Source organism: Budorcas taxicolor, chromosome 2 (genome assembly GCF_023091745.1).
Source record: "Budorcas taxicolor isolate Tak-1 chromosome 2, Takin1.1, whole genome shotgun sequence".
Lineage (NCBI taxonomy): Eukaryota > Metazoa > Chordata > Mammalia > Artiodactyla > Bovidae > Budorcas > Budorcas taxicolor.
In genome coordinates this window covers 148,583,504-148,608,073 of record NC_068911.1, presented here as the reverse complement: position 1 = coordinate 148,608,073, position 24,570 = coordinate 148,583,504, and the positions used below count along the sequence as shown (strand labels likewise).

General features: G+C 45.7%; 1 protein-coding gene across 1 annotated transcript in view; it reads left to right on the top strand.

Moving 5' to 3' along the window:
* The window catches only part of MREG (melanoregulin), a 67,884-nt gene that overhangs the window by 3,445 nt on the left and 39,869 nt on the right, over positions 1-24,570 (top strand). The window contains exon 2 of the mRNA XM_052636003.1: positions 15,485-15,644. Coding sequence (XP_052491963.1) covers positions 15,485-15,644 — 160 coding nt within the window. The remainder of the gene's footprint in view (positions 1-15,484; positions 15,645-24,570) is intronic.

The following is a 24,570-nucleotide window of genomic DNA, read 5'->3' as shown; positions in this document are numbered from 1 at the left end:
TGCTTTCCCTTGTGTCGCGCAGATGTCTTTAAAGTGCAGTCAATTGTACCCCCACCTCCTCCTTCGCCTCCCACTCATCATGAGATCTGGTTCCTTCCCCTGCATGATTACAAGAAAACTCTTCTGTTGAAAGTTACAAGAGAAAGAAAGCTGCTGTTCTTTGCTTGGTGTACACGGAGTGCCCCTGTGCTGACCATCTGGGCCTGATTTCCCATTTCCTCATTCTCTGGCCTCTGATTTCTCATTCTCTTGTCTCTGTGCCTGTGATCCATCTAATCCTGCTGGTTTCCCTTGTGGTGTTGCTGTCAATGGCATAATTGTTAGCTAGACATCTTTTTGTTGGCTCTACAGCAGAAGATGAGATGGTTAGATAGTATCACTGACTCAGTGGACATTAATTTGAGCAAACTCCAGTTTTTTCCAGTAATCACCTGTGGATGTGAAAGTTGGACCACAAAGAAGGCTGAACACTGAAGAACTGATGCTTTTGAACTATGGTGCTGGAGAAGACTCTTGAGAGTCCCTTGAACAGCAAAGGAGATCAAACCAGTCAATCCTAAAGATTGAAATCAACCCTGAATATTCATTGGAAGTCCTGATGTTGAAGCGGAAGCTCCAATACTTTGGCCACCTGATGTGGAGAGCTGACTCATTGGAAAAGACCTTGATGCTGGGAAAGATTGAGGGCAGGAGGAGAATGGGATGACAGAGGGTGGGATGGTTGGAAGGCATCATCGGCAACGGACATGAGTTTGAGCAACCTCTGGGAGATAGTGGAAAGGGAAGCCTGGCGTGCTGCAGTTAATTAGTTAATGAGGTCCCAAAGAATCAGACATGACTTAGCCACTGAACAGCAATAGTGACCAGATAAAATAGGTGTTATTTATTCCCCATTTTATAGGTAAGGAACTTAGGGCTTAGAGTGTTTAAATAATTAGTTCACAGTCACAACTGGTAAGTTGGAGAGTCAGAAATTGAATCCATGTCTGTTTGACTTCAGAGTTTATTCCTTGCATTGCAGAAAATTCAGAAAGCTACCAAACAGTTTCCAAGTTTAACTGATAGTGTTTATATCCTAGACGCTGGTAGATGTCACTAGCTTTAGCTCCTGCCCATTGTGACTCTTTTCTCCTTTTCACCTTTCTTCCATGTCCTTCCTTAGTTTAATTCTTTTACCTGGATGCAGGGGCAGCCTGACCTTGAGAGCCAAGCCCAGGAGGAGTTAAGAAACCTGAGTCCTTGTCCCAACTACTAATTGTCTGTGGGACTTTGGGGAAGTCTTGTAACTTCCTTGAACCTTAGTTTCTTCTTCTGTCCAGGGAAGGCATCTGACTTTAAGGTGCAGCCTTGAAGAGCTCTTCCAGGCTTGATGCAGACTGTCTTCTTTCTGTGGCCTTATGTCAGCTGAAATTCTGTTTGACATGGAATACAGGGGCAGCAAGGTTGTGTGTAGTCCTGGGAAGGAGCCTGAAGGCCTGTGATGTGTGAAGTGAAGTGAAGTCACTCAGTTGTGCCCGACTCTGCGACCCCACGGACAGTAGCCTGCACCAAGCTCCTCTGTCCATGGAATTTTCCAGGCAAGAGTACTGGAGTGGGTTGCCATTTCCTTCTCCAGGGAATCTTCCTGACCCAGGGATCAAACCCAGGTCTCCCGCATTGTACACAGATGCTTTGGCATCAGAGCCACCATGATGTGTGAGTCATGACTGATCCAGCTGCCAAGGTCGGCTTCACCAGCAAATATGTGAGTAGGCATTTCTAACAGCAGGAAGCTTAGAACAAGTCTAGGCTTGGAGAAGTGATCCATGGCCTGATGTGGGCTTGACACCAGGCCTCTGTGATAAAAAAGCCAAAGGTTTCATTCAGTCTCACCATTTCCTCACCTTCATCCCAGGTTTAGGAATGAATCATGTAATGTCCATCTTGTCCATCATCTATGTAAAGTTTGAAGTTCTGAAAGTCATTCTTCTCCGCACTGTTTTTCTCAAGGAGGGTAAGTAATGATCACAATGACAACAAAATATCCATATGCGCTGAGAACAGGACGATGATGCAAATGCATCGTTTTGGAATGGCTGGATCGTTGTTTATTTGTCTGTAAAACAAGTGAATGACGTTTTGACCCAAGATTTCATGTTGCTAATTAAAAGAAACAGTGGGGTACCTGTTATTAGGTTCCAGGACTGCTGCGACAAGTTGCCACAAACTTGATAGCTGTATATTAAGGCATATATGTAGAATCTAGAAAAATGGAACAGATGAATCTGTTTGCAGAGTAGGAATAGAGACGTAGACATAGTAAGGAGATGTGTGGACACAGTGGGAGAAGGGGAGCGTGGCATCATTTGGGAGATTGGGGATGACATATATACACTACCATGCATAAAGCAGACAGCTAGTGGGAACTGTTGTTTAGCATAGGGAGCTCAGCTTGTTGCTCTGTGATGACCTAGGGGGTGGGATGGGGAGAGCATGGGAGGGAGGTCCAAGAGGGAGGGGTTCTGTGTGTGCTTATAGCTGATGGCAGATGGTGACTGCAGCCATGAAATTAAAAGACATTTGCTCCTTGGAAGCTATGACCAACCTAGACAGCCTATTCAAAAGCAGAGACATTACTTTGCCGACAAAGATCTGTCTAGTCGAAGCTATGGTTTTTCCAGTAATGATGTATGGATGTGAGAGTTGGACTGTAAAGAAAGCTGAGCACCGAAGAATCAATGCTTTTTAACTGTGGTGTTGGAGAAGACTCTTGAGAGTTCCTTGGACTGCAAGGAGATCAAACCAGTCAATCCTAAAGGAGATCAGTCCTGAATAGTCATTGGAAGGACTGACGCTAAAGCTGAAACTCCAATACTTTGGCCACCTGACTGACTCATTGGAAAAGACCCTCATGCTGGGAAAGATTGAAGGCAGGAGGAGAACGGGTTGACAGAGGATGAGATGGTTGGATGGCATCACTGACTGGATGGCCATGAGTTTGAGCAAGCTCTGGGAGATAGTGAAGGACAGAGAAGTCTGGCATGCTGCAGTCCGTGGGGTTGTGAAGAGTCGGACACAACTGAGCGACTGAACAACAGTATATATTTGTTTTGCAACCAATAACAGGCTCTGCACTCTGTTCTTTGGTGTCTTTTTTTTTTTCAGAAAATAATTTTGGTGAGGCTATATGTATCTAAAGAACCCCTGTACTGCCTGGAAAGGAGTTAAGAGTTTGCTGTATTGCCTCTCATTATTTTTTTCTTAACTTTTAAAATCTTGTGTTTGTATATCAAAGTCTGGAAACATACAAGCACATATACAGTGTAAAACACTACAGGGACTTCCCTGGTGGTCCAGTGGTTAAGCCTTTGCCTTCCATGGAGGGGGGTGTGCAGGTTGAATCCCTAGTTGGGGAGCTAAGATCCCACATGCCTGGTGGCCAAAAAACAAAAACATAAAAAAGAAGCAGTATTGAAACAAATTCAATAACGACTTTAAAAATGGTCCACATGAAAAAAAAAACTTTAAAAAAAAAAAGAACAACTACAAGATGGATACTCCTATAATCACCGCCCAAGGCAAGAGATAGCTGTGGGCAACCCACACCCCACCCCCACCCCCACCCCCGACCCCTGATTATATCTAGACTTTTGTGATAGTCATTTCCTTGCTTTTCTTGATAGCTTTTCCGCCTATGTATGCACCTTAAAAATGGACTTTAGTTTTGCCTGCTTTTAAACTTTACATACGCAGGATCAAACTGTGTGTGTACTTGACTTTGTGAGCTCGGTCCAAGCTGGGCATGCAGTTGGTGGTTCTCACTGCTTGATGGTGTATTCCCATTGATCCACCCATTCTTCTGTTAGTGGATTTTATGGTGTATTCCCTTTGGTTCACCCATTCTTCTGTTGGTGGACTTTTGGGTGGTTTCGAGTTTGGGGCTATTACTCACGGTATAGATTTTAAAGTCAGCACAAAAGGGCAAATTGTTCATTCTTCAGCCACACGGGCCTCCTCCTGGGTCCTCAGATACACTCTTAGCGCCCTCCCTGCCGAGCATATCCTTTCTTCACTTACCCGGGAAACTCCCTCCCTCGATTCAGGTCTCTACTTAAAAGTTATTTTATCAGAAAGATCTTCCCTGACCACCCTCTTTCAAACAGTACTTTTCACCCTCACTCGAACCCTTATTCCTTCAGAGGCTGATCACCACTAGACATGAATATATATGCTTACTGTCTGCTTCCTCTGGAAGACTCTGAACCCCACCTTCATGAATTTAAACAGCTCAAAGATGTTCAGAGCTTGTCTGTGAGTCCAGAGAGTGGGATTCCAGCCTCGTTTCTGCCATTCAGAGCCCTGTGACATTGGGAAGTCACAGTTCATTCATTCAACAAATTGAGCATAAAGTGTCAGGTGCTGTGCTAAGCACTCCACATACATCATTGAGCAAAAGAGATACAGATCCTATTCTCAGGGGCCTTTTATTATGGTTTTGGGGAAGCGCAACAAACAGTAAACATAGTATTGACAAATAAATCAGAAGGTAAACAAATGCAGTCATTCCTAGGTATCTGCAGGGAGTTGATTCCAGAAAGCACCATCTCCTCTGCACCTCCCCCAACCCAGGGCTGTAGACCCCATGAATATGGAGGTAGGGTCGGGGTAGAAGAGCATGCGTGCAATTTTAAATAGATTGGTCAGAGTAAGCCTCATTGAAGAGGGGATATTTAAACAGTGATATGACGGAGGGGAGGGAGCGAGGCATGTGGATATAGGGGTGGGGGTGGGGAGAGAGCACCATCATAGGAGAATCAGCCGGTGCAAGGGCCTGGAGATGGCCGCGTGACTAGTGGGTTCAGGGAACAGCAAAGAGACCAGAGTGGCTGGCATGTCACGTGGGGATTATGGACCACGGAGTGACCTGGGCTTATATTCTGTGTCAGATGGGAGCCCCTGGAGGGTTGTGAGGGAGGGGTGACAGGAATTGATTGACATATTGAAAAGATCACTTTAATTGTGTTAAGAAGAACATTGGTAGAGGTAGTGGTTGAAAAAGGTGAAAGTGAAAGTGTTAGTCGTTCAGTTGTGTCCGACCAACTCTTTGCGAGCCCATGGACTGTAGCCCTCCAGACTTGTCTTGTCCATGGGATTTCCCAGGCAAGAATACTGGAGTGGCTAGCCATTCCCTTCTCCATGGGCTCTTCCAGACCTGGAAAAAGGTAGATCAGTGGAAAAAAAATTACAGGGATTCTTTTGTAAGACAGAGGTTCTTTGACCTGGGGAGTGGTACTGGTAGAGATGGGCATTTGTTTAATGTGTGGTCAATAGGATTTTCTATTGGATTAGATGTTGGGGGTGAGAGAACCAAGGATGACTTGAAGGGTTTTGGCCTGAGGAAGGATAGGTTTCCCATCTTCTAGGTGGGGAGACTGTGGGTGGGGAGCTTTGGAGGGAAGGTCAGGGGCTTGGTGCACCATGTTGAACTTGAGCTGTGGACCAGGCATCCTCATGGAGAAGGGAAGAAGGCAGGCCGTGCAGGAGTCTGGGACTTGAGAGCGTGTCTGAGCTGGGGATTCAGTTACAGGTTTGAGAATCTTCCTCAGGAAGATGGCATTTAAAGCCGTGAGACCACGAGTTAGTGTAAACAAGGCAGAGACCGAGGGCTGAGTCTAATCTTCCCGCACGCCAGCGTTTCCTCATCTGGGAGACAGAAAAATCATGCCTCCCCTGCCTCCTCCACAGACTTCTTGTCAGAACCGTCTTCAGGCCTTTAAAGCATTTAAAGCAGTGAATGGAACCCATGATGATGTGAGACTGTTTCAGCCTTGGGATGGGAAGGCATGAAGGGTGAGAGCATGTCAGGGAGCAAGAGGGGCCCAGAAAAGCACCCGCAGTTTTCTTCTTACATATTGAGAAGGTAGATACCTCTGCTGCTGAAGGATGTCACGAGACCAGGCGTTTAAACACAGAAAAGCGCCGGAAACCTTGGGATGATGTTTAGACTCGGGGTTCCGTCATGTTCAAACATTGGATTAATACTGATGTTTCTAGGCCTGGAGTCTCCCCTAGCCCTATTGATATTGGAAGAAAAGAATCCCGAGAGGTTTGGCCTCACACCCTAGGTGGGGTTGGGGATGGAAGCTGAAACTTTGCTCATCTTACCTTCTGGGAGAAAAGAGCAGCCTTTGCTTCGCTTCATGTGTAACTTCAGAGTCACCTCTCAGATGCCTGAAGTTCATAAAATATTTATCATCAGCAGATGGCGGCCAGGGGCGAAACGGCCCCTCTCACTTTCCTCAGACCTTTAGAGATCATTTCACAGGGGAGGGAGGGAGGGAGGGAGAGTGAAGCTCCGATTCAGTGCCCTCTTCTCCCTGCCGTCTGTCCTCCTGGGCTCTGTCCCAGACCCCCAGGGCCTTTGCACGGAGTTCTCTTTACACAAAGGTCCCACAGTGCTTTACAGGCTTGAGTGCACAGAGGTTCCCAAGCTGCTGCTTTAGTTGTTTGCTTTAGGTTTTTCTTCGCTCTGGACTTTCCACCCTAAGGGTTCAAAGTTTTAAAACAAAGCAGATGCTGCCTTGCCTGGGTGATGGAGCAGGATGAAAGGAATGGGGAGCAGGGATCTTGGGAACCAGGCTGGTGTGACAGGTCCTTCTCTAATGAGTTCAAGCTCTCGATCACTTTTACCTCGATTCGTATTTTGGTGAAATTATTAACTTAGTGATTTATTTAGTGGTGTGCCCCACCTCTCTAGGTCTTCGAAGAAACCAGGTTTGTAACTTAAATAGATAAGAAGAAGGTGGTGGGAGTGAGGTCCAGGTGAGGGAGGCAGCCAAGTGGAGTAGGGGGCTGCTCTGCAGAGGAGGACAGCCACCTAGATCCCAAGCTTGAGAGCATCACTCGGATGAAAGTCATTGCTCACCCTGGGGCAGAAGCCCTTGGTTCTCTCCCCTGTTTTATATTGTCCCCTGGGGAGAGGATCAGTGACTAGGCAGGCAGAGTCTGAGACTCAGGGGTTGTCAGGGGAGCACTGCTCCTAATTAGGGGATGCTGGGGAGGCACTGCCTGTCTGGAGACATCCTAACAGGCCAGTGTTGACCTTCCTACAGAGCTGCCTTCAGGACTTTAGGTTAAGGATGGGTGGTACTCTTAAATGTTGGCTGGAGTCATATGTGTGTGTCTGTGTGTGTGTATGTGTGCGTGCTTGTGGGGTGGGGAGAAGAGAGAGAAGACAGAAATATTGATTAACTGATTGTGAGAGGGTAGGACTGACTGGCCAGGGGGCTTCCCTGGTAGCTTGGTGGTAAAGAATCCACCTGTCAGTACAGGAGATGGGGATTTGATCCCTGAGTTGGGAAGATTCCCTGGAGAGTAAAATGGCAGCCTGCTCCAGTATTCTTGTCTGGGAAATCCCATGGACAGAGAAGCCTGGCAGGCTACAGTCCATGGGGTTGCAAAGAGATGAACATCACTTAGCTACTAAACAACAGTGAGTGACTGGCCAAGAAGGCACCTGTCATAATCTTCTCAAAACAAGCCAAGAAATTGTGGCTTATGAAGCCAAAAGTGGCTAGATTACTCAAGGTCAGATGCTGTTTATCACCTTCCCAGGTGGCACAGTGGTAAAGAATCTGCCTGCCAGAGCAGACACGAGAGACTCAGGTTTGATCCCTGGATCAGGAAGATTCCCTGGAGAAGGGAATGGCAACCCACTCCAGTATTCTTGTCTGGAAAATTCCATTTGACAGAGGAGCCCTGTGGGCTAGAGTCCATGGGGTCACAGAGAGTCGGATACAACCGAGCGATTCAGCATACACCCATTCAAGTGGATACTGGCTAATGTCTAAATCTCCTGCATTAGGGAACTTGTAATGAGTTATGTCTGGGGTTTCCTTTAGTACTTTGGGGTCACAGCTCTGTAACTTTTAAAAGTACTTGTAAAGCAGCTTCTCTGTGCCCGCCCCCACCAGGTGATGTGGGTTGTGAAGAAATACTGAGTACATCCCAGTGACTCAGATGGTGAAGAATCTGCCTGCAATGAGGGAGACCCAGGTTTGGTTTCTGGGTCGGGAAGATCCCCTGGAGAAGGAAATGGCAAGCTGCTCCAGTATTCTTGCCTGGGAAATCCCATGGACAGAGGAGCCTGGCGGGCTACAGTCCGTAGTTCGCAGAGTTGGACACGACCCAGCAACAAACACTTTCACTTTTCATCCCTGCCTTAGAGCAGTGGAACCTATCTATCAACTTGAGACAAACAAATGAAACAGATTTGGGCAAAAATGAAAGACTGAGTTTCTGGAACGTAACTCAGGTTTCAGGATCTGAGAGGGATGTGTACTGTCCTGGTGAAAACTGTGCCCCCGGGGTTTGGATGCCTTGAGGAGAAGTCCCAGGGGAGTTTGCTTCCCAGGGAAGTCGGGAACCACTTCACACCTGGAGTCAGTATCTGGGCCGCTATGTTTGAGGACCCATCCCATCACAGCCCTTGGACGTACTCTATGAACTCTATGACTGTGGCAGCTTAGAGATGCCCCATCAGGGACCTTGTGCTGGAGGGTGGGGACCATCCTGTCCTGGGAGAAGTCAGACAACTGTGGAGTCTCGTCCCCATCTGCCAAGTGGGATAGCGTCACTGTCACCTGCCCCCCTGAGACCTCAGATGGTTGTACAGAGGGAGGGATAGAGTGTGGAGGGCCTGGGGTAAAGTGCTGTGTGGTTTTACTGGCCGCAAAATCGTTTAGGCATAAAGATGTTGGAGTTCATGCTCTTCACGCTCTGACGCTGTCCGGTGCCGCCTGCTCTGGAGAATTCCTCTTTGCCCAGCATTCTCCCTCCCTGGGCTCTCCTGCTCTCTGTAGCCTCCTTTTCCATTCCTCTGAGGCCCTTCTTCATTCCCTCGCTTTCCTTCCTCCTTGTTCCCAGATGCTTCCTCTGGTCCCCTGGCTTCTGCGGTGATGGAGATCCATGAGCATTTCCCCCACATCTAGGTCTCCTGCCCTGTCCTTGGTCCTAAGCCCAGATCCTGAGTGCTCTCTGCGTGTCCTGCAGGTGTGCAGGTCAGCCGTGGCTCCTCCCATCCTCCGTAAAGGCATCACCCTCACGCGGTCAGCACTGACTCCCCTCCTCCCACCTCCGTGTCACTCATCTGGGGTCAATAGGGCAACCATGGCTGAGTCTCTGATGCTGCAGGAACCCACGCTTGCTGTTCCCACCTCTATTTCTCAAGCCCGCGCCCTCCTTCACTCGTGCCCCAACCAGCATCTCAAAATGTTTCGAATTAAACGTGGACTTATTTAGCAATAGAATACCACCTTTCCTATGCCCCAAAGGAATCTTCTCTGGAACTCTCACGAATTACAGGTTTGAACCAGCTGTTCTGGTTGTGGTTGGTTTGTGGCATCTTCCTCTCTCTGCCGAGCAGCCCTGCCCATCTCCTGGCCCACCGCTCCCCCACAGTGGCCCCGAGGCCCCCGACACTAGGAACTGAAAGACCGCGGCAGGAAAGCCACACCTACCCTCTTGTGACCGTTGATTGTGACAGCCTCCTAAGCCATGTTCCTTCTTTATCGAGAGTTGTTGCTGTAAAACTCAGACCTGACAAGGCTGAAAATTGCTTCGATAACTTTTCACCGTTCTCAGAACCAAAGTTGAACTCCAGCGGACCCCCCATGTCCTTTTTTTCGTGTCTGTCCATTTCCCTCCTTGGGAGCCTGTGTGGTCAGCCCTGCGTGAACACTTGGGAGTTCCCCCACCCTGCGGACACTTGCAGTTTCCATATGCTGTAGGTGGTGTTCCTCTGTCAGGAACACCATTCCCTTTGCTTCTCTTCTCTGGAGAAAGGCTGTGTGCTCCTCAGGTCTGGGTTAGTATTTACTCCATGTAACCTTTCTTCAACTTCCTTCTCATCACACATAATGTGTGTCTCTCTCTCTGTTCCTACAACTTTCTGTTTGCACTTAAAAAGAAAATTCACTTGCCTCCTTGCGTTATAGTCACACCAGCAACAGGGGCAATGCCCTGTTTATTTGTGAGTTCCTAGAGCATCCAGCCCAGTAGCAGTACACAGTTGAATAAGTGAATGCATGGATGAATGGATGAGATAGACATGCTTGGTAAAGCTTGTATGGGCACCAAGGCATCATTTGCCTCCCTGTTTGTTGGCTCATCATTCTTAAAAGGAGCGAGTGGTGGGTCTCTCTGTTCAGCTTTTGCAGTGTCAAAAGGGAAAACAGGGCGTTTCTGACAATCTTGCGGCTGAGCTGTGTCCGACTCCCTGAAAGTTGCTCCTTCTCCATAGTTCTGATCACTCTATCCAGTCTCACCCCTGCATTTCTGAACTGGAGAGACTTCAAGAGCACTTTCCAGCATCCATTCAGGTAGCTGGCCTCCTGTAGACCTTGGCTCCAAGCTCTCATCCCCTCTGTGTCCCAGTTTTCATGAGCGGGCCGTGGTTGGCTCTCCCAAGCCTGACCCAGACCTCATCACTCGAGTGCTGGAGTCCATCCCTGGCTGGGAGGGTTCCTGTGCTGAACACCAATTGGGAGACCCAAACTTTGCTTTCTGTTGCAATATCTCGTTAGTGCCAACTTCTGAATATTTCATGTTGGTTTAAGCCTTAACATCACCTTCAGCCCAGTTGTCCGTTTCTTTTATCCTTCCTTCCCAGATGCTGTCTGCTTATCAAGCGCCCACTGTCTGTCCTCCTTTGCCATTCGCTCCTGTCACACCTGCAGACGTGCTGGCCACCCTGTGGCTGTGGGGCACTGTAGCTCTGCCTCAGACGAGGGCATCACTCACCGTTCAGGTGAAAAGCCAGAGAGCTTCTACTCTCTCCTGCTCCTGGATTATGCAGGGTAATACCTATCCTGTCTCACCTGAGTTGCTTCAGTTCCATCTTAGTGAATCCCTCAGGTCCTCTCTTCACCCCTCTGAAGCATTCTCCACACTGTAGCCAGGAAGATTTTTTCTTTTAATTGTGGTAAAAGTCACATAATATAAAGCATACTGTGTTAACCATGGTCTTCCCTGATAGCTCAGTTAAAGAATCCGCCTGCAATGCATGAGACCCTGGTTCAATTCCTGGGTCAGGAAGATCCGCTGGAGAAGGGATAGGCTACCCAGTCCAGTATTCTTGGGCTTCCCTCTTGGCTCAGCTGGTAAAGAATCTGCCTGCAATGCGGGAGACCTGGGTTTGATTCCTGGGTTGGAAAGATCCCCTGGAGAAGAGACAGGCTACCCACTCCAGTATTCTTGCCTGGAGAATTCCATGGGCTGTACAGTCCCTGGGGCTGCAATGAGTTGGACACGACCAAGCGCCTTTCACTTTCATGTTAACTGTATCTGACTGTACAGTTCAGTGGCTCTAAGTACATTCACATTGTTGTACAACTCTCACCATCATCCATCTCCCGGATTTTTCACCTTCCTAAACTGAAACTGTCCTTACTAAACGCTAAGACCCCCTTCCCCTTCCCCACCTCCTCCCACTCCTGGCCCTTCTCATCTACCAATGACTTTCTTTTATTAAAAAAATATATATATATATATATATTATTTGGCTGGGTTGGGTCTAAGTTGCAGCATCTGAGATCTAATTCCCTGACCAGGGATAGAACCTGGATCCCCTGAATTGAGAGCCAGGATTCTAGCCAGTGGACCACCAGGAAAGTCCCCAGGGTACTTTCTGACTATGAATTTGAGTGTTCTTTGTTGCTGTCATTGTTCAGTCGTTGTGTTGTGTCCGACTCTTTTCAACCCCGTCGACTGCAGCATGCTAGGCTTCTCTGACCTCCACTGTCTCCCAGAGTTTGCTCATATTCATGTCCACTGAGTTGGTGATGCTATCTAACCATCTCATCCTCTGCCACCCCCTTTTCCTTTTGCCTTTAGTCTTTCCCAGCATCCGGGTCTCTTCCAATGAGTCAGCTCTCCACATAAGGTGGTCAAAGTACTGGAGCTTCAGCTTCAGCATCAGTCCTTCCAGTGTATGTTCAGGATTGGGTTTCCTTTAGGATTGACTGGTTTGATCTCCTTGCAGTCCAAGGGACTCTCAAAAGTCTTCTCCAACACCACAGTTCAAAAGCATCAATTCTTCAGTGCTCAGCATTTTTTATGGTCCAACTCTTACATCCATACATGACTATTGGAAAGACCATAGCTTTAACTATACTGACCTTTGTTGGCAAAGTAATATCTCTGCTTTTTAATATATTGTCTAGGTTTGTCATAGCTTTTCTTCCAAGGAGCAAGTGTCTTTTAATTTCATGGCTGTAGTTACCATCTGCAATGATTTTGGAGCCCAAGAAAAGAAAATCTGTCACTGTTTCCACTTTTTCCCTTGTATTTGCCATGGAGTGATGGTATCAGATGCCACGTTCTTTGTATAAGTTAGCCGGAAAAATCTTTAAAGGTGTAGTATTGATCATGTCACATTACAGTCCTGCTTAAAGCCCTCCTGCATCTTACCTAGCTCCTAGGAATATAAAGACCACATTTCTAGAGAATGTTAGAGAGTACGGCCTGCAGAGCCAAGAGTATCTGGCCCCAGCTGTCTCCTCAGCTTCTCTTTCACTCACGAGCCAACATCCCCCTTCTTTTCCTACCTTCACCCTGCCTCAGTCCACCCCAGGGCCTTTGAACATGCCATTTCCTTTTTTGAAACTCTCTTTCTTGTCTTTCAGCTTAAAACTCATGTAAATCCCTTTTCCACAACGCCTACCTAATGCCTACCCCTACTGCCTCTCACAGCAGCAGGGAAGCTGCTTCCCTGGTGGCTCAGAGGTTAAAGCGTCTGCCTCTAATGCGGGAGACCTGGGTTCAATCCCTGGGTCAGGAAGATCCCCTGGAGAAGGAAATGGCAGCCCACTCCAGTATTCTTGCCTGGAGAATCCCATGGACGGAGGAGCCTGGTGGGCTACAGCCCATGGGGTCGCAAAGATTCGGACACAACTGAGCGACTTGACTAACTCTAACTGCCTCTCACAGCTCCGTGAACTCCCCCTTTGTAGCACTTACACTGCTTTTAATTAGATTGTCATGTGATCATTCATTACTCTGTGTCCCTCCCTAGACTCCAAGGTCCAAGGATAGGGACCACGTTTGTGTTGCTCACAATTTTATAAGCCCTGTGAGTAACGTGGAGTCAGGGACTTGTACATATTATTAACATCAGACGAAGGGGATGACCCCGTGACCCAACCTGACCAGTCCCACAGAAGTTAACCAGGTCTTTGTATAAGCATGTCCTAGGTATGACACTCTGCCACTCAGCTCCTTGTAAACATAGATACTGCCTCATAAAGGGTAAATCATGACCCAGGTGTCAGCATGTGGCTCCTGAAATCCTTACTCAACATCGAGTACTGCTTATTGAAAGTATTCAGATGTGCATGTTTATTACTTAATTTTCTTGTTGTAAGAAATTTGATAGATAATATTAATACATACCATTGTACTTTGAATTCACTCTTATTTCCTTGAATTAAGAACCGGTAAAAATTTCATCTCTTCATATTAATTGTTTGCTTCTTTTAATCACATGAGAATAACATTCCTCATTGGAATTCCTTTTTTTTTTTATCTTAGCTGTCAGGGTATTCATGATAATTTCATGTTTAACATGGTAAGATTACCTCTGCCAGGTATCCTATTTTAGCTGTCCTCTGTTGTTTTAAAAGTGATTTTTTAATTGTTCTGTTGTGTTATGTTTCATTATTAAAAACAGTGCAGATTCTTTTGCTTGGAATATATATTTATATGTTGTGTGTGCATGCTAAGTCGCTTTAGTCGTGTCTGACTCTTTGCGACCCTGTGGACTGCAGCCCACCAGGCTCCTCTGTCCATGGGATTTTCCAGGCAAGAATTCTGGAGTGGGTTGCCGTGCCCTCCTCCAGGGGATCTTCCTGATCCAGGTTCAAACCCCTGTCTCTCAGTCTCCTGCACTGGCTGGCGAGTTCTTTACCACTAGCACCACTGTGCTCTAGAGCCCGTGCTCCACAACAGGTGAACCCTCCCACCACAACTGTTATATGTTACTGAAAGAGTTAACTTCAGTTCAGTTCAGTTCAGTCACTCAGTCGTGTCCAACTCTTTGCCATCCCATGGACTGCAGCACACCAGGCTTCCCTGTCCATCACCAACGCCCGGAGCTTGCTCAAACTCATGTCCATCGAGTCGGTGATGCCATCCAACCACCTCATCCTCTCTTGTCCCCTCCTGCTTCTGCCTTCAGTTTTTCCCAGCATCAGGGTCCTTTCCAATGAGTCAGTTCTCCACATCAGGCGGCCAAAGTATTGGAGCTTGAGCTTCAGCATCAGTCCTTCCAATGAATATTCAGGACTGATTTCCTTTAGGATTGACTGGTTTGATCTTGCAGTCCAAGGGACTCTAAAGCGTCTTCTCCAACACCACAGTTCAAAAGCATCAATTCTTTGGCACTCAGCTTTCTTTATGGTCCAACTCTCACATCCATACATGACCACTGGAAAAAACATAGCATTGATTAGACAGACCTTTGTTGGCAAAGTGGTGTCTCTGCTTTTTAGTGTGCCCTCTAGGTTGGTTATAGCTTTTCTTCCAAGGAGCGCTAAGCATTAAGGAGAGTTAACAGGCAGGTTGATAAGAAGTCCAAGCCTAAGGCCCCTTTAAGGAAGAGGTGAACATTCTTTTTCACACTCTTTTGCCTTAGACAAGTAGGCCTCATAGGCAGCAGTATCTCTTGTTCAAGGACCTGCCTTTTTTTGAGCTTTGGATGTATGTTATGGGAGAAAATCTGGGTAAAAACTTTCACAGCCTTGAGCTCTGAGTTAACCTGTTTCTTCTGGCTAATCTCATGCTGATGTCATCCTAGGATGTATGTTATGGGAAACAGTCTGGGCAAAATTCTCACAGCCTTGAGGTATTTTTTTTCTGTTCTTAGCAGCTAGCAGAAAAGTGTATAAGGCCCCGCTAAACTAGTGAGGCGGGTACTCTTTCTACCCACTTCTGATGTCTATGTCAGAATCTTTCTTTGTCCTGTCACTTTAAATAAAATTCTGCACACCAAGCTCTGAGTGACTGAGACCTGCCTTTGGTCCCAGAGTTAAATCTTCTGCTTTGGAGACCACAAATCCAGTGGCACTGTTCCCCGTAAGCTGTCATTACATTCTGCAATATGTAATATATTTTAATTTATATGTTACTTACATGTGGTGTATATATATGTTTAGTTAAGTATTTTGGGTCTGTGTTGCTGCACAGCTTTGCTCTAGCTGTGGACGTCAGGGGCTACTCTCTGGCTGTGGTCTGCGGCTCCTCTTGTTGCAGAGCACAGGCCCCATAGTTGTGGCTCTTGGGCCTGGCTGCTTTGTGACATGTGTATCCTCCCGGACCAGAGATTGAACGTGTCAATCAAACTGCATTGTCAGGTGGATTCTTTACCACTGAGCCACCAGGGAAGCCTGATGTATGTATTACATGTAATATGTAGTACAAAGCCCTTATACCCCCTTTTCTTATCCCATAGTGGTAGCAACCCATATTCTTCGTTTGGAGCCACGCTGGCGAGGGATGATGAGAAGAATTTGTGGAGTATGCCTCACGACGTGTCCCACACAGAGGCAGATGACGACAGGGTCCTGTACAACCTGATCGTCGTTCGCAATCAGCAGGCCAAAGATTCAGAGGTAAGCAACTTTTGAGATCTTGCTGTGTGCAGATGGTAATGCACAGCAAAAGAGAGCAATGACAGAGAAGAACAGCTTGAAACAGAGAAAAGAATGAAGCATGATATGTGTGAAACGAAGGGCAGGCCCTTTAGCAGCATCTAGTCACGAAGTATAGCTGGTCTTCGTATACCTGCTTAATACACAGATAAGACTGATTTCTAATTGTTGCTTTAATGATATAAATTACAGCTGTATGGAAAGAGCAAGGCAGTGCTGCTCAGATCATGAAGATACTTTATGGTCTTAAATAGCTTAACCAGTCCATGTCTAAGCTTTCCAGTTGTTTGGCAAGCCACAATTCAACATTCAGACTGAAGGCTGGAGGGTACTTTGCATCATCCCCAGTTTTGAATTAATACAGCCTGAATTTTTTTTTTTTCTGTTTTATCTTCTTGAATTGTGCTTATTGATCAAATAGTGTATCTGGCGTATTTGAAATGATTTGTGTGATAAGGCTTGAAATCACTCTTAATGGACTTTTAATCAAAGGTATTGATACAGGAACATTAGACTATTGAAAAGGAGATGACTTCATAAATTAAGAGAAAACAGCAAAAGGGATCATATTTTACTTTCTCTTTTTTTTTTCAAAAGTAGTATTATATACTATAACAATACAGTATAATGTTATATTATAGGTGTCTTTTTCCATATAATACAGCCTGTTTTCTAACCTCTGTGTTCAACTGTTAGTTCTTAGTAGATACCTATATTAGATATGACTTTTATATGTTCCTTTGTATATTATAGTAATCAAGAAGAATAGGGACATTTAAAACGCTAGGCTCTTGCTTTGAAGTAAAGTACCAGAGTGTGCGTGTATGGGGCAGTTATGGCAAGGGAGGTCTGTTTCTTATGTAGGTTTCTTTATATTTTTGATTATTAATTGTTTTTTCTCCAAAACATGCTGTAGCAGGATATGATAACCTCTTTTTTTGGCCACATGGCTTGTAGGATCTCAGCTCCCCAGCCCAGAGATCAGTCTGCCACCCCCTGCAGTGGAAGTGAGGAGTTGTAACCACTGGACTGCCAGGGAAGTCCCAATAGCTTAGAAGAGCCACGTGTCCCAGCCCTTTTATTCTGGTGTGACCTGGGGCACCTTGGGGGGACAGAGCAGACTTAGAAGTGAGGAATCACAATTGCCTCTGGTTCTTAAGACCTGAGGGAAGGGTAGCTGAAGAGTCCCCCGGTGGCTTTGATGAGCATCCTTTCTTGGCTGTGGGGTCTTGCTGAGGACCACTTCTACAAAATATTGGTCACAGGGCTTAAGTCAAAGACTAGGGGAAGGAAATGGCAACCCTCTCTGGTATTTTCGCCTGGAAAATCCCATAGACAGAGGAACTGGCGGGCTACAGACCATGGGGTCACAAAAGAGTCGGACATGTCTTAGCTACTAAAGCAGCACCACCAACATCCTACTAGTGGCCACACACCTGCTACCCCCGGCGTCCCTTACTCCCACTGCAGTCCCCTCCTCCACTGGCAACATTCGAAAGACATCATACAGGCTGCTTAGGCCAGGAACAGCCGTCCTGGCTGCCCCTCCCAAGCATATGGACGGGAATGCATGCATGACCTAGTTTTTCCTTTAATGGGAAGAGAGAGTCCTTACCCTACTGTATAGGGCTGGCCATTTTAGGGTTCTGCTGGTGAGAATGGAACCAGTTCTTTTCTTTCCCTTTTCTTTCCCCACTCTGCTCAAAACTGTGACTGTAATAGGGAAATGAAACATATAGTACTCCTCTCCCTCTCCCCCCACAGGGTCTCATGCCAACTAGGAAAGGGGCTTGAAGGGTGTTTGCACTGGGCCTGGCAGCTCTCTCAGAGGAGCTCCAGCTTCTCTGCCCTGTTTACCTTTGCTATTGAAGAATCCGTGGAGGAGGCAATGTGAGCTGCAAATCGCTCTGAATAAGCACAGCTTCCAAAGAGGCCATTGTGTCATTCTGTGTTGCGCTTGGGCCTGTGTGAAGGGCCTTCCAGAAGGCTTGCCTAAGAAGTAAAGTCAAGTTTAACTCTAGAGAAAGAAACCCTGCAACCAAGACAGGCCATCGGTCAACAACATGATGTGATGATGATGATGAAATGATGTGAAATGTCTGTTCATAGTGCTTCCTTCTTTTTAGGTGTAAAATATATATACAAATATATTCCCTGGTGGCTCAGATGGTAAAGAGTCTGCCAGGAGTGCAGGAGACATGGGTTCAATCCCTTCGTTAGGAAAATCCCCTGGAGAAGGGAATAGCTATACACTCCAGTATTCTTGCCTGGAGAATTCCATGGATAGAGGAGCCTGGCAGGCTATAGCCCATGGGATTACAAAGAGTCAAACATGACTGAAGTGACTAACACACTATATCTATGTCTATACACGCATATATACACATATATACACATAAAGTGAAAGTCTCTCAGTTGTGGCTGACTCTTTGTGACCCCATGGACTATAGAGTTCGTGGAATTCTCCAAGCCAGAATACTGGAGGGGATAGCCTTTCCCTTCTCCAGGGGATCTTCCCAATCCAGGGATCGAACCCAGGTCTCCTGCATTGCATGTCTCCCGCATTGCAGATGGATTCTTTACCAGCTGAGCCACCAGGGAAGCCCCATACATATAAAGGTGTTTATAAAGTATGTATTTTAAGATATATGGGCTTCCCTGGTGGCTCAGTGGTAAAGAACCTGCCTGCAATGGGAAGATCCCCTGGAGGGGGGCATGGCAACTCACTCTAGTACTATCGTCTAGAGAATCCCATGGACAGAGGAGCCTGGAAGGCTGTAGTCCATAGGGTCGCATGGAGTTGGACACAACTGAAGTGACTAAGCAGCAGCGGCATCTGCACATACATACATACACACATACATACATACATACATACATACATACATACACACATACACACATAATATATAAAGAAAGTGTAAGTGTTAGTTGCTCTCTCGTGTCCAAATCTTTGCAACCCATGCACTGTAGCCTGCAAGGTTCCTCTGTCCATGGAATTCTCCAGGCAAGAATATATATACATGTGGTTAAAAGAAGTTTATTTTCTACCAAAAGTATGATACGCGTATTAAAAGGATTGTTGTTCAGTTGCTAAGTCGTGTCTGACTCTTTGCAACCCTTTGAACTGCAGCACGCCAGGCTTCCTGTCCTTTACCATCTCCCAGAGCTTGCTCAAAGTCACGTCCATTGAGTCAGTGATGCCATCCAACCATCTCATCCTCTGTTGCCCCCTTCTCCTCTTAACCCTCAATCTTTCCCAGCGTCATTCTCTACACAGATTGGATCACATATTACATATCATTCTGTACTTTGTTTTTTTTCCATTTAATAATGTATTTTGGACATATTTCCATTTCACCATGTGTAGATTTCCCTTATTGTTTTGAGGGGCTCTCTGTTCTCTTGCATTGATTTCCCATCATTTATTCAGACAGTCCCTGCTATTTAGATTGATTCAGGTTGATTCAGGTTTTTTGTTGTTAGGAGCAGAAGCAATGCCTCAGTGGGTATCCATATATACTTATATGATCTTTTGTTGTTTTTTCAGGTGTAGAATTACTGGATCAAAGAGTACATGTGTATTTAAAATGTAGGAATTGTCTTAGTGCTTCCTTTGTGGAAGAACCTAGGAAAACCACTTTAGGTTGCAGAACTGAGTAACACTGGAAATTCACACAGTGTTTAAGAGGAGCGGCTGCTGATCTCCAGATAGTTATTTGCCATGCTGAGACTGTGGATCTGGAAGTGCCAGAACTCTGGATTTTTAAGAGAAACGAAAGCCCTAAATTTACATCTAAAATGTTCAGATTATTAAATGATAGCTCACATTGAGCATGTGTCAGCTAAACAAAATATGTTTATGGGCTTATATACTTAACGATACAGACTGCTGCCGCTGCTGCTGAGTTGCTTCAGTCATGTCTGACTCTGTGCAACCCCATAGATGGCAGCCCACCAGGCTCCTCTGTCCCTGGGATTGTCCAGGCAAGAACACTGGATTGGGTTGGCATTTCCTTCTCCAGTGCATGCATGCTAAGTTGCTTCAGTTGTGTCCGACTCTGTGTGACCCCATGGACAGCAGCCCACCAGGCTCCTCTGTCCACGGGATTCTCCAGACAAGAATACAGACTACTACTCAATATTATTGTTACCTTGTTCAATAGGATTGAAAACGAACTAACTGTGAATTTAGAAGGTAGAAGTAGAAATCTGGTGGTGGGTGTATCTATTGCTTATTTTCTTTTTCATGCAGGATAAAATTGGCACAAATTTTAATAAAATAGAGGATTTTCGTTTTTTGAGAGAAAAACAAATTCCACCTACGAAGGAATAAGGAATCCTAGATATTTTTGCATGAGGACAGTTTAGAAACTCAAGCAAGGCATTAAGGAAAATTGAACATTGTGTTTTTCCTTGAGTAGCAATAGCGTGAAACACCTAGGAACGTCTGTACTTGGAATTCTCTGAAAATTGAAGAGTAATTTCAAAACAGTGTGTGTATCACCTACATTCCCTTACTAAATCTGGAGCTGGTGGGAGAAGGGCTATGAGTTTAGGGCTATGGCTAAATTTGTAGTGTTGTCCCAAAGTGGAAAAAAAATCAGAAGAGACAATATATAGGAGGACAAATAATGAAACATGGCCTGAATTTAAAGTTATTTGCAGTGTCAGAAAATGAAATAGTAACACTATTTAATTCTAACACAATCCACTTTCATTTACACACGCCTTCAAAAGCTTGAAGACAGCAGAACTGACACATTTACAGACCTCCAAGTAGTGGAAAAATTTTGCTCTCGTCTTTAATTTTGGAAAATATTTTATGCTTAACTAAGAAAGAATAGGGACTTCCCTGGCGGTCCAGTGTGTTTTGAATGGAGGGGGGTGTGTGTTTAATCCCTGGTTGGGGAACTAACACCCCACATTCCAAACCACCAAAAAAATTTTTTTAAATAGTAAACAACCACAAAATCATGTCAATAAATCATTGTCCTATGGTCATTCTCATTAACCTAGCTGTATACTTCATATAACACTCTGTATTCCAGGGGGCCTAATAATGGTTAATGAAATATCATTGCACCTTATTTGTTTTGTATAAATAATTCTAGTCATACTGACTGACCCTGCCCTCCAAGATAATAATGAAAACTGTGCCAAGCGCTGTTCAGCTGCTTGGCATACATTGTCTTCTACACAACAGCTGTGAGGTGGATGCCATTGTTATTTCGTTTTGAATCAACTTGTTCAAGGTCACACCATTGAAATATGGAGCCAGGATCTGAATCTGGACTTCGTGAATCTAGAGACGTAAAATTTAATGAGCACCATGATTGAAGTTGTAAGAGAGGACTAGATAATGTCTGTGATTCCATGAAGATTTCAAAATGCATGGGCGGAATCTATCCAATGTCTATTTCTGTGACTTTTTGAAACCAGTGATGTGAAAAGCAGGCTCACAGTGGGACGAGAACTGTGTTTGGTTTGGGGATTGTGACCGACGTTCAGAAAGTGGTCCCTGTCAAAATCCACCTTTCCCACATTATGGATCTACACGCTGGTTAAGACTGGTTAAGTACAGCTGGTTAAGACTCCAACCAAGTGTTTCGGTTTTATTAGTTCCAAGATTCTTCATCGTGTTTCTTCTTAGCCCTTTGTTGTTTAGTGTTCTCTTGTCTTGTTATTTGGTGCCTCTTTCGATGGTTCAGTAATAGATCTTTTAGGAGTTTGTGCATGGCTTTAAGATTTTTTACTCTGTTCAAAAATACTTACATTTTTCATTAAGAATGCGAGTGCTGAAAATCAAACCGTTCTCATAAACATGATTAAGGACTATTTTGGTTCAAAATAGGTAATGTTTATTTGGCACAGTCGGTGATAGAAATGCTAGGCTTGTTTTTAAATCTATTAAATAATTACGTGCTCGGAAATGTACCTCTTTCTGATGATGAGCTTCTATCACTGAGTGAAGTAGTGTTTACGCACTGGCGGGAGCCACGTGAGCACCAGATGCTATGTGGTTCAAGGGATCCTGTGAAAACTTGAAAATCTCCCTCTGCTGAGCCCCAGGGAATGGGCTGTATGTTATTGTTCTTCAAAACTTTACAGGCAAAAACATAAAATGTTCCTGTTTACAGTTTGTTTGTTCTTCCTGCGTGTCAGGACTCCCTACTGGCAGAGTGTTGCCAGGCATTGTAAACAGTTCCTATAAAATGTTTAAAAGAGTGACAGATGTTCCCGGGGGTTTGTTTGCAACGTCTGGATTATACGCTCAGCCTGTCATATCCCTGGTACTGAAAGAAAGGACAAAAGAGAGTTAAGTGGAATGTCTGGTCGGAGGATGTGAGGAGGTGGAGAGAGGGTTGAGTTGACTGGGTACCAGCCACATTACTTGGAAGCACTTGGAGGTGGGATGTTCTGGCTGGGCTCTGCATGACTCCCTCCAAGTCTTCACTTGCTGGGTGGGGCTTGCTCTGGTCAGGCCCTCTGACTTCTCTGCAAGTGGGTGAACACTGGCTACAGCTGGCGATAGGACTCTAAGTTTCAAGTCAAGCGTCAAGGAGCAAAATAACAGTGGAAAATGGAAGTGATTCTCTAGATAATTCTGGGCGTCTCAAAAGGCCTCTTTGTTTAGGATGCAGATGATCCAGGTTGTTGAATGTAAGCATTCTTTTTTTTTTTTTTAAACATTTTATTCTGTATTAGGGTATAGCCGATTAATGAACAATGTTGGTAGTTTCAGGTGAACAGTGAAGGGACTCAGCTATACATATGCACGTATCCATACTCCCCCAAACTCCTCTCCCATCCAGGCATGCAAGCATTCTTTATTTGACTTTGCTAGTGACTGTTTGGGTCAGAGGGGGAGAGAATAAAAACACTCTTTAGGATCTGAGAATCAAGTCGTCTTACCCTCTGTGTTCTAGGTAATAATATTTATGGGGGTTCATGCTGGGTGCTGAGCAGAAGCGCCCTTCTTGATGTGTGTGCTCCAGACAAAAGCTCAAGCCTCACAGTAACCTATGAAGAAGGGGTTTTGACACATAAGATCAGAGACTTTGACCATCTGTCCCAGGCACCGAGAGTGGTGCAGCTGGGATCATAGTTCAGTCTGTGTGTATGACCTGGAAGTCCCTATGGACAGAAACACTTGCTGCCGTCTCTCTCGAGCTTAGAAAGAGCTTCAGTGGAATCTTTTTGGTCAAAGACAAAGTGAATGGGTGTTAATCAAATGGGTGTTGAAGTGAAGTGAACTCGCTCAGTCGTGTCCGACTCTTTGCAACCCTACGGACTGTAGCCTACCCGGCTCCTCCGTCCATGGGATTTTCCAGGCAAGAGTACTGGAATGGGCTGCCATTTCCTTCTCCAGGGCATCTTCCCAACCCAGGGATCAAACCCAGGTCTCCTGCATTGCAGGCAGATGCTTTACCCTCTGAGCCATCAGGGAAGCCAAATGGGTGTTCACTTCCTGGCAAAGCAGCTGCCCTGGGCTGTGTATTTGTCAGCTGTTGCTCACCCTGCACCAGCTGAATCACAGAGTGGCTGATGTTGGTATTTGTTTAGTATCAGCCTCTCTGGTGGCTCAGACAGTAAACAATTTGCCTGCAGCGCGTCAGACCTGGGTTTGATCCCTGGGTCAGGAAGATCCCCTGGAGGAGGGCATGGCAACCCACTCCAGTATTCTTGCCTGGAGAATCCCATGGACAGAAGAGCCTCGTGGGCTTCAGTCTGTGGGGTCACAAAGAGTTGGACACGACTGAGCGACTAACAAAACAGCAAACCTCTGTTGTGCAGTGCATGCAACAGCCTCCAGTGCTGCCGCCTGGGGAAGTTTTAACACCCCGGGCACCATTCTGGGGACAAAAGATCTGTTGGGCTCCACCGAAGACATTGTCTGTCTGTCTGTAATGTTCTTTTCCATTCTTTGCCCACCCCGACTTCAAAAATCTAAGCATTTTGGATATTAGCATTAAGGTGATATGTGTTTCTTAGCAAGTAGTTAGCACATCAAAACTCTGTGTAAGCCAACAGACAGAAAACGAAGCAGGCAAAGGGAAAATCATTGTAGCTTTCAGTAGGATGTGAGGTGGTGAAAGGCATGCGTTTTGGACTTAGACAGTTCGGGATGAGAGGCATGCCTCTGCCATGTGCTGAGATGACACTGAAAAGTTAGTTATGTGACCTCAGGGAGTTCTTACTGTTTATTGTCCCACCTGGGACACGATCGCAAGGTCTTAACTAAGAGGACGGGGGAGGATTTCTCCGGTGGTCCAGTGGTTAAGACTCTGCTTCCAGTGCAGGAACCGAGGGTTGATCCCAGGTCGGGAAACTTAAGATCCAGCATGCTGCGTGCCGTGGCCAAAAAATTTTTTAAAAAAGAAGAAGAAAGAAGTTTCCTAATATTGAATATGTATAGGCATGTGTGCTTAGTCATGTCTGACTCTTTGTGACCTCATGGAACATAGCCTACCAGGCTCCTCAGTCCATGCAGTTTTCCAGGCAAGAATGCTGAAGCGGGTTGCCATTTCCTACTCCAGGGGATCTTCCCAACCCAGGGATTGAACCCGTGTCTCTTGAGTCTCCTACATTGGCAGGTGGATTCTTTACCACCGAGCCACTGAGTATGCCAGGCCAAACATAGAAATGGAAACTGCTCTAGATAAGCTGGGATGTATGATCACCTTTTTAAAAAATTGTGGTAAAATATAAATAACATAAAAATTGCCATTTTAACCATATTTAAGTGTCAGTTCAGTGGCAACTAAGTACATTCACATTGTTGGGCAGCCATCATCACCATCCACCCCCAGGACTTTCCATCTTCCCAAACTAGAACTCCAAATCCCTTACACGATAACTCCCTCCTCCCCTTTCGCAGCCCCTG